This window comes from Coturnix japonica, chromosome 7, assembly GCF_054131305.1.
Source record: "Coturnix japonica strain WE chromosome 7, WE-NBRP24, whole genome shotgun sequence".
Taxonomy (NCBI): Eukaryota; Metazoa; Chordata; class Aves; order Galliformes; family Phasianidae; genus Coturnix; species Coturnix japonica.
The window spans coordinates 33,290,187-33,316,791 of NC_140669.1; the positions used below are offsets into that span (position 1 = coordinate 33,290,187).

Below are 26,605 nucleotides of genomic sequence, written 5' to 3' on the forward strand. Positions count from 1 at the left end.
ATTCAAGACCAGACTGGGAGGCATTCTGGGCAGCCCGATGTGGTTAGTGGCTGGCAACCCTGCCCGTGATTGGAGCCAGATGATCTTTATGGTCCCCTCCAACCCAAGCCATTCTATCATTCTATGAAATCTGCACTTTATCTCTCATCCCAGATAATGATAGGCACAGCACATCTGTGTAAAAGGGAACCCTCTCTGACAAGACACAAAATCACCAGCACTGAAAGAACACGCTTCTTCTACACAGGTGCAAATCTTACTGGGAGCTGCTAGCATATCTAGAAGAAAATATCCTTCGTCTTGCTAATGGAGGAAGAAGCATTCAGGAAGATTTCATATACTCAGAGCACAAAAACTAACCTACATAACAGACTTAAAATCAAAAATACTTTCCCCCCCCGTCCCCCACACAAATATCAAATGTGGACTTTCACAGCCCTCAGAGAAGGATGGTGTAAAGCAATCATGCACACAAAGCACTGGATCACATCTCCTGTATGTTTAATAGTTCACATTGCAAGCTGCAGCACAGTCTTCTCTCCTAAAGGACATCGAAGCATATTCCTGCTCCCTCTGTACATTAAGCTGAAAAATACACTTCAGAAGAAAGTGTCAGCATTTCAGAGGGTGATCTGACTTCACTTCATTCCCTCTAACAGATGTTGCAACCAGATTTACCTGGCCTTACCCACTGTACTGTAATGGTCAGGGCATTCGAGCACTGCACTGCTCAAAATACAGGTGAAAACTGTGTACTGTAAAGAAACCAGGTTTTGGTCCAGAAGCCAACATACATGAAGTCAGATGTTCAAGAGCTGTTCTGAAATGTTTAATGTGCTTTTCTTTTAAATCTTACAAGGCAACTTGTCTCACTGTCAACCATATCAATACAAAAATCTTACAATGCTTTATCTGCTAAAAAAACTACGACATTAAAATTGGGGTTAGGTAGTTCTTCCTCTTTGCCAGCTGTTGTGTTACAGGGGTTGCTCACTGCTGAAGGTTGCTGTACTTAGACAATAAGTTACACAGGTTCTGTACATAATTACAGTCATCATATGCAGCTGTATAATACACCACAGTCAAACACCACGAGGGCAAAGAACTACTGTATATGAAAGCTTTGTGTTGGAGATTTACTGTTTGTTCGTCAAAGAGTCACTTGATGTTCTCTTATCAGGAGACTAACATCCATCTTTCTTAGGCACTGATCCAGGCAGAATTGCCTTGCAGAAAAACCTGGCTCTTTTGCCAAACTCATGCATTATATTTAAAAAAACCCAAACCACTAATGGAGCACAAACTCTTTATTAACTTTATAAAAATAATTATTTGCTACTCTCATCCTTACCCTCAAATACATCAAGTATCTGAGTAATTTCACATTCCCTTTCTGCATTAGGTTCACTGCAGTATTAGATCAGGCAGAAACTCTGAAGCCTTTTTTAGCCAAGTGTGACTCAGCCACGTGGCTATTTCAGCTGGAGCAAAAAACGTCTGTCTAGATACAACTAAAAGGATGAATTGGAACGAAAAAGACCCACCTAACTAACACTGAGTATTCTTCTCATGGTGGAAAAAAAGAATCACCATAGTACATTTTAGCAAAGGATATTAATGGAAAACATATTGTAAGGTCATGCTTTGTAAACATTTCTACAAACGATTCGGACTATTGGCTTTGGAATGAGTTTTTAAATACTTGGTGTTATGCAGGGCGGTAATTAACAGCTAACACCATTAAAACAAGCAACTTTAATGTGAGGTTATGAGAGCAAGAGCAGTGAAGGCTCCCGCATCAAATAGTTAAAATTGAGTATTAATTTAATATTTTATTATAAAGTTGATAGCATTACAGAGTTCAGCATGGCACACTAAGTAACCTTATTACAGATGCAGTATTTGTTTTTGCTTGGTACAAAAAAGCTGAGCAGCAGCATAATTGTTATACTGAATTCAAGACTGGAATGAATTTGTTCTGAGTAAGGATGAGTCAGTGATTTAAAATACAAAGGCTGCATTTTTAAACCTCAGATATGTGCAAAATTCCTTTCAGTACAGTAGAGAAAATGGTAAAGATGTGTGTAGTCTTAAAAGTTATGGCCCAACCCAGATACTGCCAATATACTGCAAACAATCACACGTAGGGATAACTTGAACTGGATACTCATAACTTTCCATATTATTTCCAAGAGTCACATCTGGTGTTTGCTCCCCACCCTGCCTCATGTCCTTTTATGCAGTGCATCAAGTACTGACATTCATAATTATTGTAAAAAAACAACAACAAAAAATTGGTCCATGATAGTTCTAATAGGCTTCCTTCAAGAATTCCAGTAACTTCTAATACAGCACTAACTGTTATAATGGATTTATGAAAGCAAACAATCTGAGAGATGAAAGTTTGTGAAGATTAATATCTCCATTTTTCTAAGGTCTTCAATGGTTCTTTAAAACATAACATATCAATTCAAATGCTATGCAGACAGCATCTAGATTTTGGTGCTTTAGCCTTGATGTGATTTCCTTTTTTCACATGTTGTAGGCAACATAAATAGGATCCAACTGATCAGCTAAAAATCCGTCTCTCAAGTGCATTCGTTGTTTTTCACCACGGGAATTGATAGGAATAACACCTGGGTCCACAATGACTACAACACCTACGATGAGATAATGCTCCTCCAGAACCACATTTGTTACCAGTGCAACCAGGTCCAACGCTTCTTGTTCTGAGCCTTCCAATTCCACTACTACCACGAGCAAATTGGTCCACGTAAATACAGCACTGTTGGCATAATAAGAACATTAATGTTGAGAAAAACAAAACAAAACAACAAACCTTAGTCAAAGGAAGATCCCAAAAACAGACTCATTGCAAATAATTACTGTATGGACTTCAACAATATAGTTAATTAATGGGAAAAAAAAGCCATGAGATAGTAAGAAAATAGGTATAAACCAAGAGATATCAAGGCTGTAACTTCTTAGGATATTCTATGCCAATTGCTTTTCTGTTGTCTCTACAAAATATAGGAACCATTAAAGTTTCACATTCAGTATGTGCATGCTTTATACATATCTAGATATTATTAATGGGAAGACAAAGCCTTCAGTCTCCTTTGGGACTGAAGAAGACCTACAGCCAAACCTTGTATGAAATGAGAATGTATTTACAAGATCCAAGTATGTGTATTCCAACCACCATGGAATCCAACATGAAGCATTCCCATTCACAAGGATCTCTTCATCTTTTAGACTATTACAAAGTTTAAACTGTGATAAAGGTGTGAGCTTTACTTATTTATCTGAGTGAAGCAAGACGGGTGTTATATTTCAATTAGCTTCTCTCACTGCTGTATTTTCTAAGCAAGGTTTTGGCGAGCTCACTCTACAGGTTCTCAGTCTGGCACGCTGTCCTGCAAAAATCGACTCCTTCTGCTTTGGAAGATACAAAAGGATACAGAAAAATATTTGTGCCTCTTACCATTCTGCAATGCTCTTATGTGCTCTTATTACGGACGTCTCTATATCAATGGGGTGGTACCTCATTCCCCTGAGCTCCAGTGTTTCATCCAAAGAGCCGACTACATACAGGGCATCGTGTCTTTCTGCAATAGAGCACAGACATTGAAAACATCAACAGATCAGAACATCAGAATGTACTAAAACATTCTTGGTGCTTCCTAGGAGCGAGACTGTTAAATGCATTGAGCTCTATCATTTGGAAAGAAGAGGACTGCAAGGTCATTTAGCTTCAGTCTATTGATTTAAAAGAAGATTTTAGGGGTCATTTGGTTCTGCCTTTTTTCTTACATAATGTGATCTCTGTTCATAAAAATAATCAAAATCCATTATTAAAACATCATTTTGTTCCACAGTTCTTACCAAAGAACTCCTATAAACAGGAGATTTTCAGTTTCCTACTATTACCTTCTCTTAACCCCTTGTTCTCAGGCTACCAACATTCCCAGCTTAAGTTAATGCAGAGAACACTCTGCAAACCCTATAGCCATGAATCCAGTGGCATCGATGAGTGGGACAGACACTATGGATGTTGACACCACCCTTCTTTTAAGCGCAATCACAAGCAACTGCAGATACATTGCTAATAAGCGATAAGAATTAAGCATTCACACTCGTTTTCTTAAGATGTTTAAAGACTGCCTCCTTTTAACGCCTGATAATCAGAAGTTACACATATTCCATACTTTGTTTAAGAAGAAAATAGAGCAGCTTCTCTTCCATTTGTGTACATCTCCCAAAATTAGACAAAATAAAGTGAAATGAACACCTTACTTTCTTTACTGGAAAAAATATGGGGAAGTTACTCCTCCAGACTTTCTATCTCAGGAAGGCTGGGAAATGGCTGGTATTTGTGTGTGTCCCAATGCTGCTGAATGAATTAGCATTATTAGTATCCTCTGGGTCAGCACTGAAATAACAAATTCTGTCTTTAAGGAAGGAGGTTCAGAGAAAAAAGTAAGTAGAAAGGCTCTAGTGCTTCTAATAGATATGCCCATATTGCTTTGACTAAGTGAAAATAAATGAAGATCCTGCTTTCTAAATCAATAGGGCATTATGAATGTGTTCTTTTCTCACCTCCGCTAGCATCGGTAAGCTCAGTTCTGCGCAGGAAGCCGAGGTACCCGGTCCGAGCCCATATGGTCTGAGTATCTCCAAAGCTCAAGCGAGCAGTAAAGTGATCGGCGTGCAGTGCTTCTTCTCCATACACTGTATAGTAACCAGTAGCATTGTGCGGACTACTCACCCATATCTAGGGGATTAAAATAAGAGAAGAATATAGGGGAACTACTCCTAAATAAACGTAGGTTATTTTGCCAGACTCAAGCAGCTTAATTTATTGATTTAAATGTCAGGGGTCACTTTATTAAAGTAAATAATTTCTGCTTCATAGAAAATTACCAGGAAAAAAAAAAGGAGTAAAAATGAGTTTTATATACCTGTCATTGGAAAAGGTAAAGAGGAAAAATGAACTTAGCATTTGGAATGGGACACCTGTTAACCTGCAATCATCTCTTAGAAGACTGGTACTTTAATACACACAAATTAAAATGTATATAAAAACTGATTAAACCAAGCAGCAAACCTCACCACTACTATCCACTGACAGAGCTATAGTGATAACAAAGTTTTCACTGCCTCCTGTAGCTACCAATCAGATGCAAACCAGTTCAATAATATCATCTGGTCCCAGCATATAATGTTTTTGCAGAAGATTCAGAAAGCCATGTGAATATTCACAGTAGTATGTGAAGTTCTAACTCTCTGCTCAGTTCATTTCCTTGCCACATTAAGATGTCTGTGGCTGTCCACATAAGACATGCATTTATCAAATATGATTAAATAAATCACTGCTGATAAACAAAGTATACAGCATCAAAACTTTACCTCTCCTAAATGTGAGTCTCCCAGCGGTCCCTTTGTTTCTGTGTGTGCTATGATGACTTTCACCCCTGGAAGGATCTTCAGCAGGAAACAAATATTTAAAACTGAAGTTAATAAAAGTTGAATTCATCAAAAGGAAGTTAATAATGCAGAGCCACAGAAGTCAACAGTCTGTACAGTTCTTCCCTCCATAGGTATCAACCATCTCTTCCAACTCAGTTGTTCCATCATTTAACCTCTAAGCTGCTATTTTGCAGCATGTATTTAGCTGCAGAGCTGATCTTCAATGCCTGATAAATGTTTTCTGTGAAAAGGTCGGTGATTTTTCCAGCTATTACTTCACATTCAAGCCTTGCTTCATTTTAACTCTTGTTGATTTTATGCTCCCTCCAGTGCCTCTCCTAGATACACTGTGATTAATGAAGCATATTCAGCCTCTCGTTGCACAGATTCTGTACTCAGAGAAGCAGTTCACCACCTAGAGAAGGGTATTAAGGAAAAAAGATTGCTCTGACTCTCACCTTCCCAGACTCCATAAGAGGCAAACTGTGTGGAGAACCTCTCTCTACCAAACGTACCCTGAGAAAATAAAAAAGAGTGCATTTGTAGAAAGATTCATTAACTTAAATAGAAGTAAAACAGACATGTTTCAGTATATACAGTGTTATCCTATCCTGCACTGACACAACCATAATGATGTCAGCCACTTATGCACAAAACAGTTAAGAGTTTTTGGCTTTTTTCAATACTTCAGTATCAGTATTCCCATGTATGACGTTTCATCTAAGAATCAGAAGCTCTGCCCTCTAGTGAGATTAGTAACTCATTCCAGCAAAGCTCTAATGCTGCAGTTCACCAGCACTTTATATTCAGTGTGGTCTGTAGAAAAAAAGTCTAAGGGGGAAGCCAGTGATACTTTTTCACTATTTAAATGATAATTACAGAGAAGATGATGCCAGATTACTCTGAGTTGTATGCCATCAGAAGAGGCCAGGGACAAAAGATATAAGAAGAGAAACAAGAGTAAGGAATACATCTCCAGAGCTGGGTGTCATCCTCAAGATGTGAACCCAGAGTGCAGACAGGTCCTCATTCTTGGAGATTTTTCACACTGAACTGGTCCTGCTCTTCATTAACCTGATGAAGCCCTCAAGATGACCCTGCTTTGTGCACTGAGCCATATGAGGAATGTAATCCTGCAATCCTGCCCAGCCAACTATTCCCGCAGTTCTGTCACTACGCAGACAGCCGGCAGTCACCTTTTTCTGGCGGTGTGGCTATGTAAGTAACAGCTAATGAGCCTGAGCAGTCAGTCATTTAAATGAGAGTCTAGAAAGGAAGAGCAAAACAAGAAATGATGTGGAGGAAATGTCAGACCACTTCTAATACACAGGATTTGCTTGGATGGAGGTTCCTTTTAGTTCAGTGATGAGGGATTAGATGCTGCCCAGGATATTTCAACAAACAAGGGTTGTTACAACATGGATGGTTTGTCTTTTCTACAGTCATTTAATGGTTAATGCGTTAACATAACACAATCTGTACCTGTCATGTCGAAGTGCTCTCATGTCTACATAGACTGTTGTTGGATCTGGTCCTGCTGTTCCCTAAGAATACAAAGGAAGTAACAAATTCAAAAGAAGCCAGAAAATTCTGTTTTCATTTTCACAGACAAGTAAATCCACAAAATCCTCTCCCCCTTTTAATGACATTTATCAAGTACTGCCCTAATCTACCAAACCACAGTAAAAATATTCCCCCTCCAGAGCGACTGCCACAGAACACTGATGTCTAACGCAATTATATGCCCATTTCAGAAATGTGTTGAGAAAAGAAATGAAATTCTAGGATAGAAATTAGTAAATTTATCAACAGAAATCAGTAAACGAGCACATAGGCAAAGCGTGTATTTATACAGCTAACTCATTAATAAAAGTTTACAATATTTTGTTAAGCATCTCTAATAACACTAAATAGCAAGCACACTATATGCACTCATAAACCTACACGACCTCTCTCTTAAAGCACAGCTGTTGTACTTCATATAAGTTTTGTTAACTTTGAAGAAAAAACCCTCTAACCATCCCCTATCTTCTCAAGTGACAGTCGAGACAGATGCAGACCTCTATTGCAGCCAGAGGATAAATCTTCTGAAGAGAGGTCAGACTCCTAAAACAAATTCGTTTCCCAACATGGGAACAGGGAACTTGTTTTTGTTGGTGGGTTCTCCCTCATCCTCCCAATCAGAGCTTAATCTCCAGGTAATTTTAAACTACTGTGAAATGTGTATTTAAACTAAAAAGTAGCCCAAGGACCAGCATTTATTCTCCCCTGTGCAGGGAAATTTAACACAGCTTCTCATTTTTGAAGTGTTTTAAAATGAGGCTGCTTTGTCATCAGCTCCAGAGCATGGTGCTGGGAAACTGCAACAATGCCTTTATAATGGCACTCCCTTCACCTTCTGTAGCACTGCTAAGCTGTCACATTATGGTTTTCTGCTTTAGAAAGACACCGTACATTAACATCAATCCTTGCTTTACCTCAGTATTACTCGAGAATGAGGTTACGTACTTCAGCTGCATGTGTTCTTATCAAAAAATCAACAACAACAAATACCAAATGCACTAAACTTGTTCAGAAACAAACAGTTAGATCAAAATTCCCTCCAACAGGACACATCCTATATAGAGTAATGCCACCGGACCAGACTGACTGTAGGACAAGCACATACATGCATCACTATACCTGTTCAGCCAGCTTGCCCAGCCTGTTTGGCTGACAGTGGGACCACAAACAGAAGCAACAGAGGCCATCAAAGTGTTTGAAAAGGAGAGAAAGGGAAAAAAAGAAAATACAAACAAAGAGGCACTGGAGACATGAGATACACACAGTAAGACAGAAAACAAAACTCATACTGCTTTAGAATGAGGAGAAAATTTTCCTTTCAGGTTACTACAGAGCCTGGCATTTAGAGGGGGGGTCACTGGGAAACAAGCAACTCCTGGTAAATAAATGAGAAGTTTAAGGCAGATCGTACATAACACCTGCTGTTTTATCACTAATCCCTCTTCCACCTGAATGTATCTAAATAGTAAACTGCAGAAATACCTTCTCATCTCAAGTAGACCAGCCCAGTAAAGTTGGAAGTCGTTACCTATTTATTTGCAAGCTAATTTGTCCAAATACCAAATGACTTTGGCTATCGATCTATGAATTCAAATTCATCAATGTCCAGTGCAATTGTCACTTTACAATAATGAGAGAAAGAGGGAAAGGAAACTAAGAAAACATCTAAGAATGAAAAGGCAAAGATACAAAAGTATAAAATGAGGAGAAAGCTGAAATACCTGGCAGCCCCACACTCTTCATAATTTTCCTGGAATACTCTTCTGCAAGAAGAGCTTAAAAAACCCCCCGACAAACTAGCATGAAGCAGAGTGTTGATGCTTCATTCCTCAGTCAAAGAGACTGAAGAATCACATCTGTCTGCTTGTGATTAACAGATGCTGTTCTTGATACAATCTGCCAACAGGTTTTTTTTGTTTTTTTTTTTTTGCTCTGTTTTGTTTTAAAGGACTGTCCTCTAGATTCTGAAAGCTGCTCCTAGGTCAGTTTCAGAGGTGTGTGCCTCCAAGCACACATAGGAAGTTCTTAACTGGCCACACAGTGATCTCATTCTATTCAGTTTGCAGAGTTTGAACAACAAGTATCCAAAATGGTTTTTTACAATTCTTTGTCAGTCAGGACATTCAGAAAGCTGTGCTTTGACCCCCAGCATCTGACACATTCTGTTCAAGGAATTTAGAGTCCTTCCTGCATGGTCTTCTTCATTTCATCTATATCCTCCTGCACATATTTATTTATTTATTTATTTATTTATTTATCCCCCCCCCCCCCATTTTTTCTACTAATTCATAAAATTCCTCTGGACATATTTCTTTATATTATTTAGAGGGTGCTGAACGTTTTACCTCCTGCAGTACGCATGAAAACTAAGTGAACAGTTATGAATGACACCCAAATGTCAGCTATCAAAGATTAGTCTGGAACACTGCAGGCCATTGTCTCCAGTCTATGAGGTAGGGATGTGCAATACAGAAGCCTATTCTCCATCTCAGAGCTTCCACTTTGTTACCTTTAACTGGGAAAAGTCCAACTCTCTCATGAGGTGAGACAGATATATGCATGTGGATAATGTTCTCTTGAGATATTTCAGAGTTAAAAGCCAAAGCAAAACAAAAACCTGTCAGCCTTCCCTTGGTCTTTAAGATGACGAATTCTTACTTGGGGAACTCTAGTTAATTCTAAGTACTCATAAATCTACTTTTTAACAGCCAAAATGTACATCACACGAAAGCAGAAATTGTGTTCCTCTAAATATTTAACGTTTATGAACAAGAATCTGTCTATTTTTAGTACTGCTCCTACACAGCAGGGAGGGAAGAAATTTTACAGTGCCAATCCATCATACAGAAAGGCAAATGTACAAAGAGGAGAAATTATCATAATCCACAACTAGTTTCTTGGTGAAGAAGCAAGCAAGCAATGGAGTTGTAGCCTATACAGTTCATTAGAAAAAGAATATACACAGCTGAACAGGACTTCCCATAAAGTTCCTAGAGACATCATGTGCAAGTGTAAGGAATAAGCAGTTTAATCTCACCTGTAAGCAAATTGCTACATTGACCCTGCATCCGAATGTAGTGCTCACTGCGCGAGCAGAGAGACCCAGGTCTTTGAATAACTTGGAGAAAGACTGTGTTAATGCAATCCTTGGTCTCTCCTCTGCAACCACCATACACGTTCGCACACAGGATAGATTAACTCCTTTCATCTGAATGCAGAAAATGATACATTTTAAACCTGAAATCAGCACTTCTAGAAACAGTCAATTTACATTTGTGGAACTGACTTAAAAGCACCAGTATAATCAACATGAACTCATTCAACAATAGATGAGGCAGAAGTGCTTTCTCAAATAAATTAAACCTCAGTTAAGACATTCCCTCAAACATAAATGAGTGTATAAGCATGTACGTACAGCTTATATAAAGATTACATATCTTTTCAATTCAATTCTTTTGATGTGAAGGGACTTGAAAACCAGTGAAACCTGCCAGATGTGGGACTGGAGTGGGGCGGGCAGGGGGCGAGGGTTTATGTTTGTTTTCTCTTTTTTGTTTTTTTTTGTTTTGGTCTTCCTAAGATACATGCATTTGTATGTCAGTGTGTTGAACAGTTAAACTCACTTACCCGGAGCATATCAGTCTGTGTCCCAAGCCCTTTGGTGCACATCTCCATCACTGAGTAAGAACAGAAAGTGACACGCACTTTGTACTGGCTTACAGCAGACAGCCACAGAGACACGTTGCTCTCCAGTTCCAGAGGAGGGACAAGAATGGACTGATGGCCTGAATATACACTAGGAAGAGGGAGAAAAAGGCACTTCAAGCCACCATAAATAGTGGAATATTATATAAAGCCAAAGGGAAGCAAACAATTGCATTAAAACTGAGAGCTTGGTATTTATTTCAATTTCAGCTAATCTCCACAGAAAGGAAGTGTCTCACTGGGTTTTCAACTGATCGACTGGCTATGAACAATGGGTTAAAGTTAAGTCATAAATTTGAAGGTCAGTGCTTGTGTCTTGCTGCAAGTTGCACTGAACTACAGGCAATGCCTTGACATTTAGGCAACTTTTCTTTTCCATATATGTAAACTGTAGTTATGAGAGAGAGGAAGAATACATGTGCCAAGCCACAAACCTTTGCGATCTGTGCAGAGCTTCCTCCCATGGCTGCTTCCCTTGCAGTGCTGTCCCCCAGGCTTGTTGCTGGCATGCTGTCACCATCCTTACACTGCTACTTGTATAATAAATAACTCATGCCATTCTGTCATTCCACCATGTGTGAGGGAGAAAAGCAGCACTGGGCTGCTGCAGTTTGCATGCAAGACATGGCTGAGTGGGGCTGTGACATGGGACTCAGTGTCACCCAGTGCATTTCCCTGTGGGCTCAGAGCTGAGGGAGTAGCCACAGCCCAACCTCCTCATGGGGGGGAACACACTCCCTCACTCCCTGCCTCTGCTCACTTGTCTCATATCCCCTCCACAATGCCCACTGCCCAGCACAGACTGCTTGCCTGGCAGCATGTGCCACTTGTGCTGCCCTCCAGCAAAAGCACTTCTCTCAGTCTCCCTGGAGAAGATATTTGGTAGGAAAGATATTTCTGCATGGAGCTAGCAGATAGATGAGAAAAAATGGCAAGCAGTGATGCAACTGGAAGTATTTAATATCTCGTATCTTTAAAATTAGCCTCCTTCCTGGCAAACCATAGCTGGGGAGTTGTCATTTTCATCAGTAATATTCAAATTGAGGGTAAGAGTAAAATCCAGAATGCTGAAGTTACTTTTCTTAGATGGTTTCACACAGGGATTGTGTGAAAAAAGTGCAAACAAACCTCCTCCTATCAGAAAAGCTTCAAGTTAGAAAGGAGTAACAAGTCTTTCAGGGTTTCCCAGCTAAAGCAAAGTACGCACAAAAAAGAACATACCAAATTTAACCATAAGAAAAGTGCAACTGCTCCACTAACTGCTTTAAAATACTGTAGGTCACCTCTGAAGCATTAAGGGCATTCACTTTCCCATTCACGTTGCTTCCCAATTACACACAAGTTCCAATTCCTTCTAGTAATGCCATCATCTTGCACTTTTCTGCCAAGTGAAATCTCAGGTATCTCAGTTCACGAGTGCTAAGAAGCAGAGCCAGAAAATGTTCATACGACTACTGACACCAAAAATGTGGTATTTTTTGAGACATTATTACAGTTACAGATTTTGGTTGACGAACTGAACATTCTTATATTTTTCTTTGAGTTCAATGCATCTTCAACACATATATTGCATCACTCAAGTTTTTTACTGGAATTTTCCAACCTCTACCACAGGTCTGTCACTTTTGAAGTGTTCGTGTGAAATAATTGACTTGCTATCAGTTAATGTGTGTGGACAGAAAGTCCCATTCAGGATCACACCACCTTCTAGTATTTTTTTCTTAATATTATTTAGGCATTTCAAGACAGCAAACGCATGGCCATACAGTCTCAAAATACCACATGTTTTGTAGATCAGTTACTACTAAGAAAATCAGAAGCGCCCCTCTCTAACATAATATATTTACCTTAGTAACACCCCTCTCTATATGAATAATATAGTTTATGCTTAAAAAATAATTGCATCTCTAATTGTTTTTAACAAGTAGTTTGACACGATCACCATTTCACCCACGGAGAGTCAATGTATGTTTGCAGTGGGAGGTATAACGGCTTGGGTTCTTTTTATTGTATTTTATACAGTTTCTTTTTAATTTAAACATAAAACCATTCCATGATAGGACAGCCTCACAAAATTGGTGCTAGAAACAAAGCAACAACTCACATTAAACATGTATTACATTAACTCTTGTATAGAGGGCATCTCACTCACGAACTTCCATTCCTTAGAAGTATTTGTATACGTCCATACACAGATGCTGTTTCTCCCATCTCTGAGGTTTCTTCTCCTGCCACCCTGCCTCATTTTATGGACAGCATAAACTATCAAGTGCTACCAAAGGTAATTTTTTCTTGTCCTTCAGTCTACTCCCTTCCCAGTTTGGGACATTAGAGAGGGAAGAAGCAGGTTAATTACAGTAAATGTAACCTTCTGTTTATGAAATAACTTTTCATATTCAGTTTTCACATTTTCGGTGAGGCAGCTAAATGATTATATACCTAAACCTTCAGATTGCTTAAAGCAAATGGAACGTTTTAAAAGACCAGAAAACAAAGAACTTTGCTTCTGTGTAAGATTTATTGCATTGGAGCAGTTATCTGACTGAGTCAAGTCAGCTCTCATTCATTTTAAGTAATCCTAATTGCTTCCTTATTTATTATAGTATTTGTTATTTCATAATACCAATTCTGCAATCAATGCCTTAATTCTCTTGTTGAAAGACACAGTTTATCCTCAAAGAATTTAAAAGTATTTATTTAATCAAAGTGAAACAGACAACAAAGTCCCTTTGTTTTCCCCTTGAATTCTGTATTTAATTAATTACACTTGCACAACTGAAGTTACTCAAAAGTAACTGGCTGACTTAAATGACCAACAAATGTGTGCTGCTATGAAATACCTACAAAAAGTTAACAGCTTACTCCTACAGTCTCACCCACTGTAGGGTGGCTTCTACAGAAGTGAAGAGGAAGCCAAGGACAAGTGTGAAAACCTGTGATTCAAACAACATACCTGCACAAGCACCACAGTGCAAACCCCAAACCGCAGTAGGGGTCAAGGCAGATAGCAATCTGTCGTGAAGGGTACAGCTCACACTGTAGCTTTATAGAGCGACATAAGGCACTTGTAGCTGCATGCGACATCTGTAAGAGGAAATCAGACTCTCTTTTAGGACTTCTTTATAGAAAAGCATCGTGTTTAATAACTGACAGAACTGTTTGCTGTAGAGGATGTGGAAACAGGAAATCTTTTTTTTTATGCATCTTTCAAATAGGAAAGAGATACAAATCCACATTTTCAGGTTATTGATAAGTGACATCTGCCACGCAGCCAAATGATGTCAAATAACATCTACCAGCTCTGTGATAAACCACAAATGAGAGCATTTGTGAACCTCAGAGCAAACACCCTCTCATTAGTCTCCTCAAGGACTCCTCACATACAACCAGATAAGACTGAACACTTACAAAATGCATCATGCAAATGCAATGATGTCGTGCAAATCTTAAAATAAGTCTTTTAATGACCAAAATGATTCATTCTTATTTTTGTATTTATTCTCTGGCTGGAAAAATAAATGCAAATATGCCAATATTTAAGGAAATTAAAACAGCCATCTCCCTTCAGTTACTTTACCTTGACTCCTGCTAATATACCAGTGGTTGACACACTGAAGTCCAAATATGCCAACATATCTGGAGATGTAGGTCTGAAAATATTAGCCAGCTTCTTTTTAGGCATATCATCTATTTAAAATATATAAAAAGAGAAGGTATCAGATAATCAGTTTGGAAAGAGACAACGGGGCAACTGTTATCTTCACATCATTACAGCATTGTAGTATTTATAGCATTAACACTGGATGCTTCTACAGTTTCTGGACAGCTATGTCAATATAATGCAAGAGAGATTCATTCAATCAGACAGCTACAGTATAACAGGTGGAACAAGTCTCCAACCTATTGACATTTCCTGTTAGCTAGTGGGCAAACATTCTGTACCTGTATCCAAAATCGTGGGCCATGTCTTAATATCTACAGCTGCTGCAGCTTCCTTGGATTTCAGCAGTTTCGTTATCACTTGTGTGGTGAGTATACATGCAGACTTACTGACCTGAAAACCAACCAGCCAAACAAAAACACTGAAACTACTTATAAACTCAGCAAATTCATATCTATCTGAAGAAGAAAACTGGTAAGCTGAATACATGAAGAAAAACAGCAGAAGCAAAGCAATATAATTTACAACAGCAGAAATGGTATTTTAAACTAGTTAAAAAAGAAAAGTAATTACTGCCCCAGTCACTGCACACTAATTTTTCTTTTCTAGCTTGTTTTACATTGTCAGTGGCAAAATAACTCACCTGGCAATGTCACTACCTGCACCAACTGGCCTATGCCCACCAGAAGCATTGAAACAGAAGTGCCTTACACATACCTCTACGATCATTTTGACAGTGGGCAGAGTGGTAGCAAGATTCTGTGGATGAGGCGGGCGAACGGTGATAGGTATACAGCCAGCATACAAGCAGCCATAGAAAGTTGCTATCAAGTCCACTCCTGTAGAAATTATTTGTGAAACAAATGCAATGTCATCAGAACAAAAGGCCAAATCCTTTCATCAAAATAAAAATATGCTCTGAAAAGCTTTATTAAGATGTAAGTACTTGTCACAAAGGTCTGTTAATAGGCCGTTCTTGGTCCTGCCCAGTTCTGTAAGTTAAAATAGTTTGCATTTGAGAGTTAGCAAGAAGTACTTAAAGTCTACAAACTTTGAATTTGTAGGAATTTATTTTCATGGATAGGTAGCATAAAGAAAGTAGTTAAACAGAATAGGGTACTGGAAGGTACAGTTACTGAAGACGACACAGAATCTTCTAAAAGGCATTTCCTCACATTTTAACTACAGAATATGCAGTCATTCTGTTTTCACAGAACGTTACTTTTTCTTGAAGTATGCTCATAAATACACAGTAATAATGCAAGTCTGAGGTCCTAACTTCATGTTTGAAGTCATTCAGAAAAGAACAGGTGCTCATGAAGAAGATCAGCACTGACAACACTCATCTAACTATCCAACTACATTTTTATTCCATACTCTGAATTGGAAATCCAGAATTTTACACCCTGACCAAACAAATGTTGCATAATTGTCCAGACATCCAGAGTGGTTACATCAAATGTTTGGTAAATTCAGTTTGCCATTTGGAGAAGCAGTTTAGTAGAAAAAGAGGAATTCTCTTCCTTGAAATACTAAGTCATTGCCATATGCCACGATATTAAGTGGATGTTGGAAGGCTTTGCCTTGGCCAAGAGCTGTTGCTTTCCTTGTGATTTTTGCTGTTTAGTATTGCCTTACCTGGAGGATAAACCAGGGCTACATGGTCACCAACATTCAGTCGTCCCTTCTCCATTAGTGCAACTGCCACTCTCTCTGCTCTCTTGTGCAGCTGCATGCACGATGCAGTGCTAGCTACAGTGCCCTGCACACAACAGAGGCAACTTCAGGAAACTCTCCAGAAAACTTTGCAGGGAACATTTTCAGCACTGAATAAAGTACATGCTACAGACATCGTATTTTCTTCTCATTGCAGCTATTTTAACAACACAGCAAATGGATCTAAAGACTCTGTCAAAATATGCCTGATGTTTTGCAAACCATTCTGCTGGCCACGTGAACTTTTAACATCGTAGAGAACTTTACACATACTATCTTGCCATCAGACAGCAAAGCAATTTTTAAATTTATCCAATATTGCAAAATTAACACCTTGCAAATGTTTAACATTTAAAGTCCAAGGAACCAAAAAAACAGCCATAAAGTTTGAGCAGCAAGTGAAGAACTGCATGAGCTTTGTTTCATTCCAGAGTGTGAGGGTGGGTTAGAGAAAGCTATCAATCAATCAATCAATCAATCAATCAATCAATCATTTTTCAACCTGTTGGTGCTATGCTGATTATGGTGCTTTCTGATCATTCAACAGTTTCTTATTCTGTTTCCACATCTCCTACTACCTTCTCGGCAGATTGGTAATGACTGTAAATATTATCATTCTATCATGTGGAAAAGAGGAAGAAAGGAACCCACATAATCAGTTTCAGAGTTGTTGGTCCAAACCAACGTCTACACTAAGCATTCAGATATTGTGCACACAGCAGAGCCCACAGATTTCTGCTCTGATGGAACTTAACTAGACCACCAACCTTAATGGTGTCTCTAAACTCACAACAAAATAATAAATAACAAGCACAAAATCTTGTTTAACCACAGAGCTTCTAGAACATAATGATAGCTGGTATGCACTTGCCAAAAACCTCAAATGAAAAGCAATTAAATTCTTCTTCTTCTGAGGTATTCCCAAAATGGCATGGAGTTTACTAAAGGCTTCACCTAGTTTTTCGCATGAAGAATGAAAAGACCCTTTTGCCACCCGGTCTAGGAAATGGCGCCTTACCCTCAAAGCTGTAAGGTTAGGATGTATGTCTGCTTCTGAGACTAAACTTTGACTCAAGAAAAAGTGATGGGACAACCACATCAGAAGGAAAAAGAGACTGAATCAAGCCTCCCACCACACAGACAAGGACCATCACAGCAAATTTCTATTACATAAGTACTCAGTTTCAAGTCCAAGACAAGGTGCTCAAGCTGTCAAATCCAAAGCTTAGTCTGATGCAGGTACTGACACCCTGCTCAGTTTTACTAAGGAAACTTGTTAAAGAGCAAGACTGCAAGCTGGAGGCATGCACAGTAAGAACAGTAAAATTAGGTGAGTGTGTTGCTGAGATGGGAACATTCACAGCTGAAGGACTTGGCAAAGAAATACTGACATGAAAAAGTATAAAATTGAAGGGTTTCTCATGGGGACTGGTAAAAACACTGACGTTTAGCACTGCAAGCTTATTAGACTTAGCTATTCAAGGCATGTGTTCACCAGGAGATAATTTCTTTGTGTTTAAATTCTGTACTGCCTTTTTTTCAGTCTCCTTGTTAAAGGTAAAATCTGCCTGAACAAAATGACCTAGAAAGGGGCTTCTCCATACTAGAAAACTTCCCTCTTTACCATGAAAGATATAAAGATACTAAGTGCCATATAAATTATATGGCACTTAAACATAACAAAACAGTTTTGTCTGCAAAAGGAGGTCTCAAGAGACAAGTCAGAACCTTAAAACATGCCCTAAACCATTCTGCTTGCCTGAATGAAACAGTCAAACTCCTTACTTCCAAAACCTCACTTACCAAATCCCTTACTTTCCCACATTGCTGCTATACCTTCCGAAAACCCATTTGACATCTCACTGTGATACAGTACAGCACAAGTGTAGATTGATGTAGACCAACATGCTCTAGTGCCTCGCCATCCTTATTGTAAAAAACTTCTTCCTTCTATCCAATCTAAATTTCCCCTCTTTCCGTGTGAAGCCATTTCCTCTTGTCCTGCCACAACAGACCCTTCTAAAGAGTCTGTCCCCTTCTTATAGCCTTTGAAAGGCTGCTCTCATGTCTCCCTTTTCTCCACGCTGAACAGCCCCAGCTCTCAGAGCCATTCCTCGTAGGAAGGTGCTCCATCCCTTGTAGTATTTTTGTGGCCCTCCTCTGCAGGTGCTCCAACAGGTACGTGTCTCTCCTGTACTGAGGACTCCACATGTGGATGCAGTACTTCAGGTGAGGTCACACAGCACAGAATAGAGGGGCAGATCCCCTCCCTCGCCCTGCTGGCTGTGCTGCTTTCGATGCAGCCCAGGATATGGTTGGCTTTCTAGCCTGTGAGGACACACTGCCGGCTCATGTCCAGCTGCCATCCACCAGTATTCTCAAGACTTTTACAGCATGCTTTTGATGCCCAGCTGGTACTGACAGCAGGGCGTGCCATGACCCAAGTGCAAGACATTGCATTTGGCACTGTTGAATCTCATGAAGTTTTCCTGGGCTCACTGCTTGAGCCTGTCTAGGTCCCTCAGGATGGATATGTTGGCTGCACCTCACAGCTTGGTGTCATCCACAAACTTGCTGAGGGTGCACACAATTCCACTGTCAGTGTCACTGATGAAGATATTAAGAAGAACACTGGTCCCAGCACTGACCCCAGAGGGACATCACTTGTCACTGATCTGTTCTGAAGCCAGAAATGCAGAATGTATGATACAATTCCAGATACAGACTACAATTCCAGATGTAGAAGAATTAACACTACTTGCTAAATAGCAATGATTTAAGTTCAATTCAAAATCATGACATCAAAATAACTTAAAGCATTCTAGGAAAAAGAATTCTAGATGCTATTTTCTTAGAATCCAGACAATAGTTTGCTGACCTTGATCTCAAAATAAGATGTAACCTGCATCTCACCTTGGAATTTAATAGCAGGAAGAGGGGATGATCTGGAGTTGTCTGAGCTCGCCACTGAAGAACATCTGCTAAATACAGGAACTGAAAAAGATGGATTGAAAACAGTAAGGTTTATTAAAAATGCCCCATGCTTAGTTTCAGCAGAATACCATGACTCTTCTTTGCTTGCTTGGAAGAAACCAATTCAAATGTTTAATATTGCTTGGACACTTGTGTTACCTTTCTTGCCTGATCGTTATCCTCCAGCTGGGTAACATCCCTCCCTGAGGCTTGTGCAATTCTCTTTCCAGCAACAAGGTTTCCTACTATCATTGAAGCAGGACCAACATCTGCATTCAAAAAAAAAAAAAAAAATATAAGGAACACACAGTTATCAACAATTCATTCTGCACATTACTTCAAAATCCACATGGAATATAGATAGGAAAAGATGGAAAGTAAAAAGAAAGATAATATTCTACAGAAAAAGAGAGAGGAGGATAATGTGGCACACTAAACCAGCCTAGTACTCTTTCAGTAAACTGCGGTCTATTTGCACTCCAGTTTTCCTGCAAGAGCTGCAGCATGGATGAGGACTGTCTTTGCAAACTGGCCAGCACAGGGACAATTTACTATATAGCTATGGACTCATGAAATTGGTACATGCTGGCTGCCCTTGCATTACATGGGATTAAAGGCAGACAATAACATCCTCGCACTGAGCACAGGGCTGCTCTGACAAAACCACTAGTTCTGCTAACTTAGGCATTATACAGCCATCCAATATGCAAGGCCCTGAGCTGTCACACCGCCACTGGGGCATTCTCTACATGTGCTGCCAGAAAGAGACATGCAGATCATGTTCTGGTTGACTCACCTGGTTGTTTCTGTCGAGGCTTAGGCAAGTTAGTAACACAAGTATGTGGGCACATTAAGACATTACAAGGGTGCAGTGCACCCTCTAAAAAGCGCTGCTTCGTTTCTGAAATGTGAATTCCTCCAAGTGGTGCTTTTGGCAAAGTGTTGGCTGGCACCAAGGCAAGACAGTAGACGCCCACTTGGTGAATGCTATCAATTGCCTTGATAGAGAAGAAAAAAAATACAATGCACACTGTCAGCTGGGATGCAGATAAAGCAAGAATTAGAATTCAAGTCACTTAATAACATTAAAATTTTTACTTGCACCACAATTTGCAAATAAAGGGTCCAATTCTGCACTCACTGAACTCATAGAAGTTGTGCCATGACTTCAATGGGAGCAGGAGCAGACCCAGGACTTTGGCTTGTGCACTCTATCAAGGGGATGCCACCTGCACATCAGGGATTAGGAAAATCTCTTAAAAGTGGGCAAAAAGTGCAGAGATTTTAAAAAGCCAAAACTATATCACAGCAAATTTATTATGTATGGCACAATCACAGAAGTGCAGTAGAACATAAAACCGCAAAAACAGGAAGGAAAACATCCTGCTGTCTAAAACTTGATCGTCTCTTTTAGCTAAGACACCTCTTAAAACAGAAACGATATTTTCTCATGAGAAAAGCACCTTATTACCAGGTATTCCCTTCCAAAAAATTACAAAACTGAAACTGGACAGAAACCATAATTACTGTCTTACACTTATGAGGTCTCTTTACTTAAGTTTCTCTCTGGCCGTCCCAACATTTGTTCCCCCTACAGCCTTCTTCCAAAAGAAGACCCTCACTTTTCACTTCCATATGACTGCTCAATTCATTCCCAAATCCTTAAATGCAGCTATGAGTACTCTCCTCCTCTCTGCCCCACCAGAGAAGCACAATGCATAAAGCAAGGCAAAAAAGATCCAATGCTTACCACTGGTGATCTACAATAAGGATGTTAGTGACTTAGATTTTAGCATCTGTTTTGATACTCAACACTAAATACCCTTAAACTTTTTCAGGCTTAACTCTCCCAGCCAGTATGAAATTGGTAGATATATGTAGAATTAAAACAAACAGAAACTATCACTGTAGTAATATTAAGTTCAAAACCATTCTGAAACAAAGTCTTACTTTTTACAGATTTTTTGTTAACTGTCAGCTCTGAAATATATTCAGCAGTCAGCTTATCGTTAACTCTAGTTACACTGGAAGATTTTTCCTATGGAAAATAGATGCTTTAAGATTCTCATCTCATACATCAGCCTTATTCACCTGGAAAGAGAGAAAGGACAGATCTGACTACCTGTAGAACCCTGCTCATCCACTGAAAACTATCTTCCTCTGATGCATCAGGGCGCTGCTCTGCAACAAGCACTATTCGATCATCATGCAAAACCGTCACAGAAAAAACTGCTATCCTGTAAGGCAAAGGACAGAAGAATGATGAGATGCAACATATGATGAACATAGCATGGATTATTATAACATGGAAATGACTGTAGTCTTCAGTAGCAGTGCTTCAGTGCATACAAGCATCCTTCATGCCACATCACCACAAAACTGCTCATTCAGAACAAATGCAGGTTCATTTCTGTCACATATTTACGGTGGAGGGCTAAGTGATGCTACAGTCACCAGTGTGTTTAACACAGGCAGATTCCATACATGTGGGGTCTGTGCAAGTCTTCCCTATTTAACTCCATCATGTACACTAAACTTCTTGCTTCTACACACTTTATTTCCCTTGTCAGATAACAACTGTGCTAAATTAGCAGCATATGCACTGAAAATGCTTTCTCCCCTCTGTAAATTAGTTTTAGGCCTGCAGCTTCTTGGAAAGAATATCAATCATGTCTTAACTAGGTACTGCCATTATTTTTATGATAAGTGAATTAAACTAGCAATGCAGAAACAAAGAAAGCTGGACTTTGTAATGGTAACAGTTCTACATCATCACCGCAGCTGCAAAAGAAAAATACCTGAACTTAATGAAAAGCTGACAGGCTACTGATACAGCATGTACACTCCCTGAAACTCCTTGAGCTGTCTCGACATTTCTACTTTGTTCTTTAGAACATGCTTCAAAGGTCTTACCTAGGCCACTCTGCGTGACAGTGCTCAAGGGGACAAAGGGGAGATATATTTTATATTCCCAGTCAAGACTAATTTGACTTTCTCAAGAGAAGTTTTAAAAGGAGTTTTAAACACACACTTAAAATTAGCAGGGATGGTCAAATTCTTATTTGGCATTACTACAATCTCATGTCACCTTTCCTGCACAGGACATGTGAAAAAATTAACGAGCAGAACTCCCACATAGACTATATTGCTTCATTGTTGTTTGAGGGTGAACAGAAGTAACGCTGTTCAATCAGTGCTTGTGAAGTTTTTAATATACTCACCTTCCCCGGTAGACGAATTTCATTGGTTCTACTGCCAATGCTGTGGCTACCACATCATCTGCATTGTGTCTGCGACCACTAACTGTTATTAGGCCATCCAGTTTTCCTACCACAAACACCAGATAGTCCTGAAATGAAGACAAGATTAGAAAGAGAGGAGAAATAACCTCCCAACTCCTCTGTCACTCAGAGCAGAGTGTCAGGACAAAGCGAGGCCAAGGTTGCTCATTCACACTTACAGGACCCACGAAGCCAAGAAGTCCCGTTCTTGTAAAGGGCTGATCTGAAACAGGCACACCAGTGGCTGTCACTGGAATGGCCTGAAAGAACACAGAATAAATATTCAGAAAATCAGTTAAAATACTACCTGCCTCTGTATCACTTCAGCTCTATGACTAGTTGAAAAACTACCTGATGACAGCATTTACTACCATGTGAAATATGTGCAGCTTTTTGAATAATGCAGAATATGTCAGTTCATCCAACCCAGAATTTCCTTGCCTTTTTTTCCCTTCGCCCCTCCAGTACATCAGGATTCTGGCTGGTGTTCTCACTAGTTAAAGACAGTGCTGACAGCCGAGGTTTTAAACATGCAAACTGACAGAAAGAGCTTTCTCAAAATGAAGTCTAAGGCCAGCATTTCTCTCACCTAGCTTAAAATTCCACGCTTTAGCCAAGACTCCAAATTGCTGCCCACTGCAATACTACTGGCCAGTGTGACTACTAAAGAACTTCTTTTCCTTTCTAGCTAGAAAAGGGAAACTTGAAACTGGGACAGCATTGAGAGTTAAAATCCAGGCAGCAAGAATGATTTTGTTTTCGTTTGACAAACTATAAGGATTATGACTCATATCCCTGTTAACTCTTCTTTCATAGAGCTAGGACCAAAATTTCACATATTCAGACTCTTACCATTCAAAACATTACAGCAAACAAACACCAGAGTTCACTTTTAAGAATGACACACCATTTACAATAAACAAGAGAAGCTTCTTCAAGTAATTTATAACTGCATATTGATTGTATGAAGATCACAAATATTAAACTAATTTCTAACTTTCTGTCCCAACTGTGCAACACTGAATTGTCTACAGGCAACTTTACATAAGACTGATGGGTTAATACGGGAGTAAGATGAAATCAATCACCAACACTGATAGAACATGGGACTGCAGAATGTAGAGACAGCTGACATGTTCTGACATGAAGAATAATAGACAGTAAGTTATAAGAAATAAAAAGTATTGGAAACAAAAGTTTGCAAGAAGAAATGCTGGAGGTACAACACTGCATAGGAAAAAAACAAACCTCAAACACATTTTTGGTGATTCCAACAAGGCCAAAATAAGCCATTCCAGTTGCACCTGAATTCACACATATTTCTCCAACTTCATCGGCTTTACACAGGTAAGGAGTCCCATCCACCTTCACAACACACACATTAGCTAAGGGGAAAAAGAGAAGACAGAATCATAGCATTCCTACACTTCAGCAGCTGATACAGAAGTTACACGGCTACTGCTAGGCAGGCAAAGATTTTAGTACCAATTAACTATCTGCTACAGCAATAAACACAACATGAAAGTGAGCTCTATCTTTCTGACAGCAATGTGCTCTGAAAGGTTTGAAAGGTACAAATTTGCAAACATTTTGTTTGTTTGTTTGACTATAGTGCTTCACAGCCTGCATTTAAGCTGCAAGAGAACAGTAGCAGTTGGTTTTCAATATGAAGGCTGATGGCTTGATCAAATTAAAGCCTACATGAGATTCAAGATGAAAGATGAAAAGACACTAATTACACACACACCATTCCTTTTATGTTATTAGTACACACTCTGGTATTCATAGTATCACCCCTTAACTTAAGTGAGAAATGCACTAGAAATCCACAGAAAATCAAATCGAATACTACACTGATCTTTGCTCTGGCCATTGGTTATATTTGTCTCCTGAAACAGTCTTCAGAGGCTTATCTGGCTAAGCAGACTCCTTGCTTACAGACTATGGATTCAACTTTTTCCATCCCCAAAGGGGAAGGAAAAAGAACAGAAAGGGAGAAGGCACATGAGAATAAGGAAGTTCAGCTTAGCATTTACAAGATTAAAAATAAACCAAAAAGGGTATTTGAGTCAATGCAAAATGAACAGAGCCTCTGATCATGCCTTAATTTTCTGAAATTTATTTAGTTGGTACATTTCTATCAAGACCACTTGAATATTTTAGCCAACAACAGCCATTATGAAGGAGCGTACTACTGTATTCCAATTTAGCCAGTCTTAATTGACACAGATAGCTCTCAGTTTTCCACAGTTCAACTAGTACAAAGGGAAAGCATAAATGGAATGTGGCACATTGCATCTGAAACCAATATATGATACAGCCAGTTTTGCTGCAGATGTTGACAAAGACCTCTGCTTGTCTTCTGTTGGAAACAACTTATGTCTGAGTAGGAAACACAATAAATCACCCTACTAATAAATCAACCTCCAGATTATCTATGAGAACAACAAATATTTATTAACAGAGTTTGGGACACTGACATGCTAAACTTTTTTGGCAAAATAAAGAGACTATACTCCCTGTCTAGCACAAGTCCGAGTCCAAAATAGACCCAACAGTTTTAGCTGCTGAAAACTGATGTGAAATAGAAGGCTAGAATTAAATACACAGTATAAGCTAGCAGTTTATGATTTACTCATGTAGAAAAACACATTTTGCAATTTAGGAGCAGAAACATTAAAAAAGACGAATTCAAGCAGATACTTTCTTACCACAGGAAATAGTTTGACAATCTTAGAACTCTGTATGTAATGCTTAAATAACAACGCATATGGAAGTATAATTAGTTGGGGATAGTGTGACAGCTTGTAGGCAATGCTGCAAACCCTCAACTCATTCACAAACATGGAAAAAACATTGGATGATCCTGCAGTTTTGCAATGATGCTCCATTCATGAAGCCCAAGGATAATCCTATCACCCTAATCAAGTCAAAAAAAATACTCACCAGTAACCAATGCATGATATAGGTAGTCTACACATACATTCTAACAGCAGGCATAGTTCTGCCCTGCCATGTGTTACTGCAAGGTTTTCCTTTTGCAGTATCTGTAGAGCCTGTAATCTTGCTTCTCCTTCTTTTCCTGCTTCATGTGTGATATACAAGAGAATGCATCTACCACCATTTCAGGCTCTCAACAGCATCGCATCTGAAAAAGAATTAGAGAGAAGGAAAAGGCAGATGGGACAGGAATGTACATGTGGACTACACATCATGAAGAATACTGATTACAGGGTAGGAAAATTTTCTTTCTTCAAATGAGTCCACATGTACATTCTTACAGATGATGACTTTCAGTAGTCAGCCCTGCCACAAGATTTTTGGCAGAGGATGAGAATCCTATTGTGCAAACAAATGTCTGCACCAATGCCCTACCAAAGACTGGATTCAGCTTTGAATATTTCAAGGACAGCACCACATGAATGTGAGAAGAACATCACAGGTGTGCAACAGCAGATGGCTAGCACAGAAATCTGTTGCTACCAGTTGCCTGACGGTTGTTAGAGAGTGCTCTCATTTCACTTTCATGCTCTCACAGCAGATTGTTACCGTGTGCCAAAAGTGGAATTCTAAGGTCTTCTTGTAGGGAGTGAGTCTTCCTGGAAGGCCTGGGCCCATGAGAATAACAAGAAGGCCCTCCTAGCACTGTGGCTTTTCTAGAAGCAGGAAGCCTCAGGAGAAACACCAAAAGGCTGGGATAAAAACACCCCTACCACCACTGGAGAAGATACCTGCAGGGAATCCAGAAAAACCAAACCCTCAAAGAAAACAGCATATTAGCATATATGCTCAATAGAGAGATCTGATTCCCCATTCTTCTAGGGAGAATGTTAAGCAAGAGCATTCATAGACTAGGATGAATCTACACTGTAGAGGTGGTCACACAGGCATCCAGAGCGCAACATTTAAATTAGAAGACAACATCTCATCACAATTGTACCCACTGCTAAAGAATTTCAGAAGTGGTTCTGCAGCAGGAGGCCATCTAATGCCATAACGTGGCAGACTGAAGACAAACAGAACACAGAACTGACCGCTGCAATAAATTCTGAGAACTAACATAGATTACGATACTGCTTTTTCATCTTCTCAGTCTCAGGAATACAATCATCACAAACGTCTTCTAAGAAATCCTTTCACAAACCAGGTATTGAGATAAATGAACTAACTTCCTCCACAGTGAAGAGGCATCCTCCAGCATGCAGAAACATGCTACCAGAGACAGAGATGTCCACAA

At 39.4% G+C, this 26,605-nt stretch overlaps 1 protein-coding gene across 12 annotated transcripts in view; it reads right to left on the reverse strand.

The window, feature by feature from the left end:
• Positions 1-807: 807 nt before the first annotated feature.
• Positions 808-26,605, reverse strand: part of DIP2A (DIP2 acetate--CoA ligase A) — an 88,761-nt gene continuing 62,963 nt past the window's right edge. For 4 of the 12 annotated variants that reach the window (XM_015867746.3, XM_015867743.3, XM_032445874.2 and 1 more), the window contains 21 exons: positions 23,617-23,753; positions 22,548-22,628; positions 22,309-22,436; positions 21,210-21,324; positions 19,884-20,085; positions 19,247-19,356; positions 19,028-19,108; positions 16,037-16,160; positions 15,116-15,237; positions 14,680-14,791; positions 14,315-14,424; positions 13,691-13,821; positions 10,660-10,828; positions 10,070-10,240; positions 8,152-8,181; positions 6,952-7,013; positions 5,928-5,985; positions 5,410-5,484; positions 4,600-4,774; positions 3,485-3,608; positions 808-2,785 (listed from right to left, as the gene is read on the reverse strand). In XM_015867746.3, coding sequence (XP_015723232.2) covers positions 2,533-2,785; positions 3,485-3,608; positions 4,600-4,774; positions 5,410-5,484; positions 5,928-5,985; positions 6,952-7,013; positions 8,152-8,181; positions 10,070-10,240; positions 10,660-10,828; positions 13,691-13,821; positions 14,315-14,424; positions 14,680-14,791; positions 15,116-15,237; positions 16,037-16,160; positions 19,028-19,108; positions 19,247-19,356; positions 19,884-20,085; positions 21,210-21,324; positions 22,309-22,436; positions 22,548-22,628; positions 23,617-23,753 — 2,570 coding nt within the window. In that variant the 3' untranslated portion in view covers positions 808-2,532. Of the gene's footprint in view, positions 2,786-3,484; positions 3,609-4,599; positions 4,775-5,409; positions 5,485-5,927; positions 5,986-6,951; positions 7,014-8,151; positions 8,182-10,069; positions 10,241-10,659; positions 10,829-13,690; positions 13,822-14,314; positions 14,425-14,679; positions 14,792-15,115; positions 15,238-16,036; positions 16,161-19,027; positions 19,109-19,246; positions 19,357-19,883; positions 20,086-20,228; positions 20,317-21,178; positions 21,325-22,308; positions 22,437-22,547; positions 22,629-23,616; positions 23,754-25,314; positions 25,517-26,605 lie in introns of those variants that run through there. The other 8 variants (XM_085553767.1, XM_015867745.3, XM_085553766.1 and 5 more) reach the window with 6 other exon arrangements.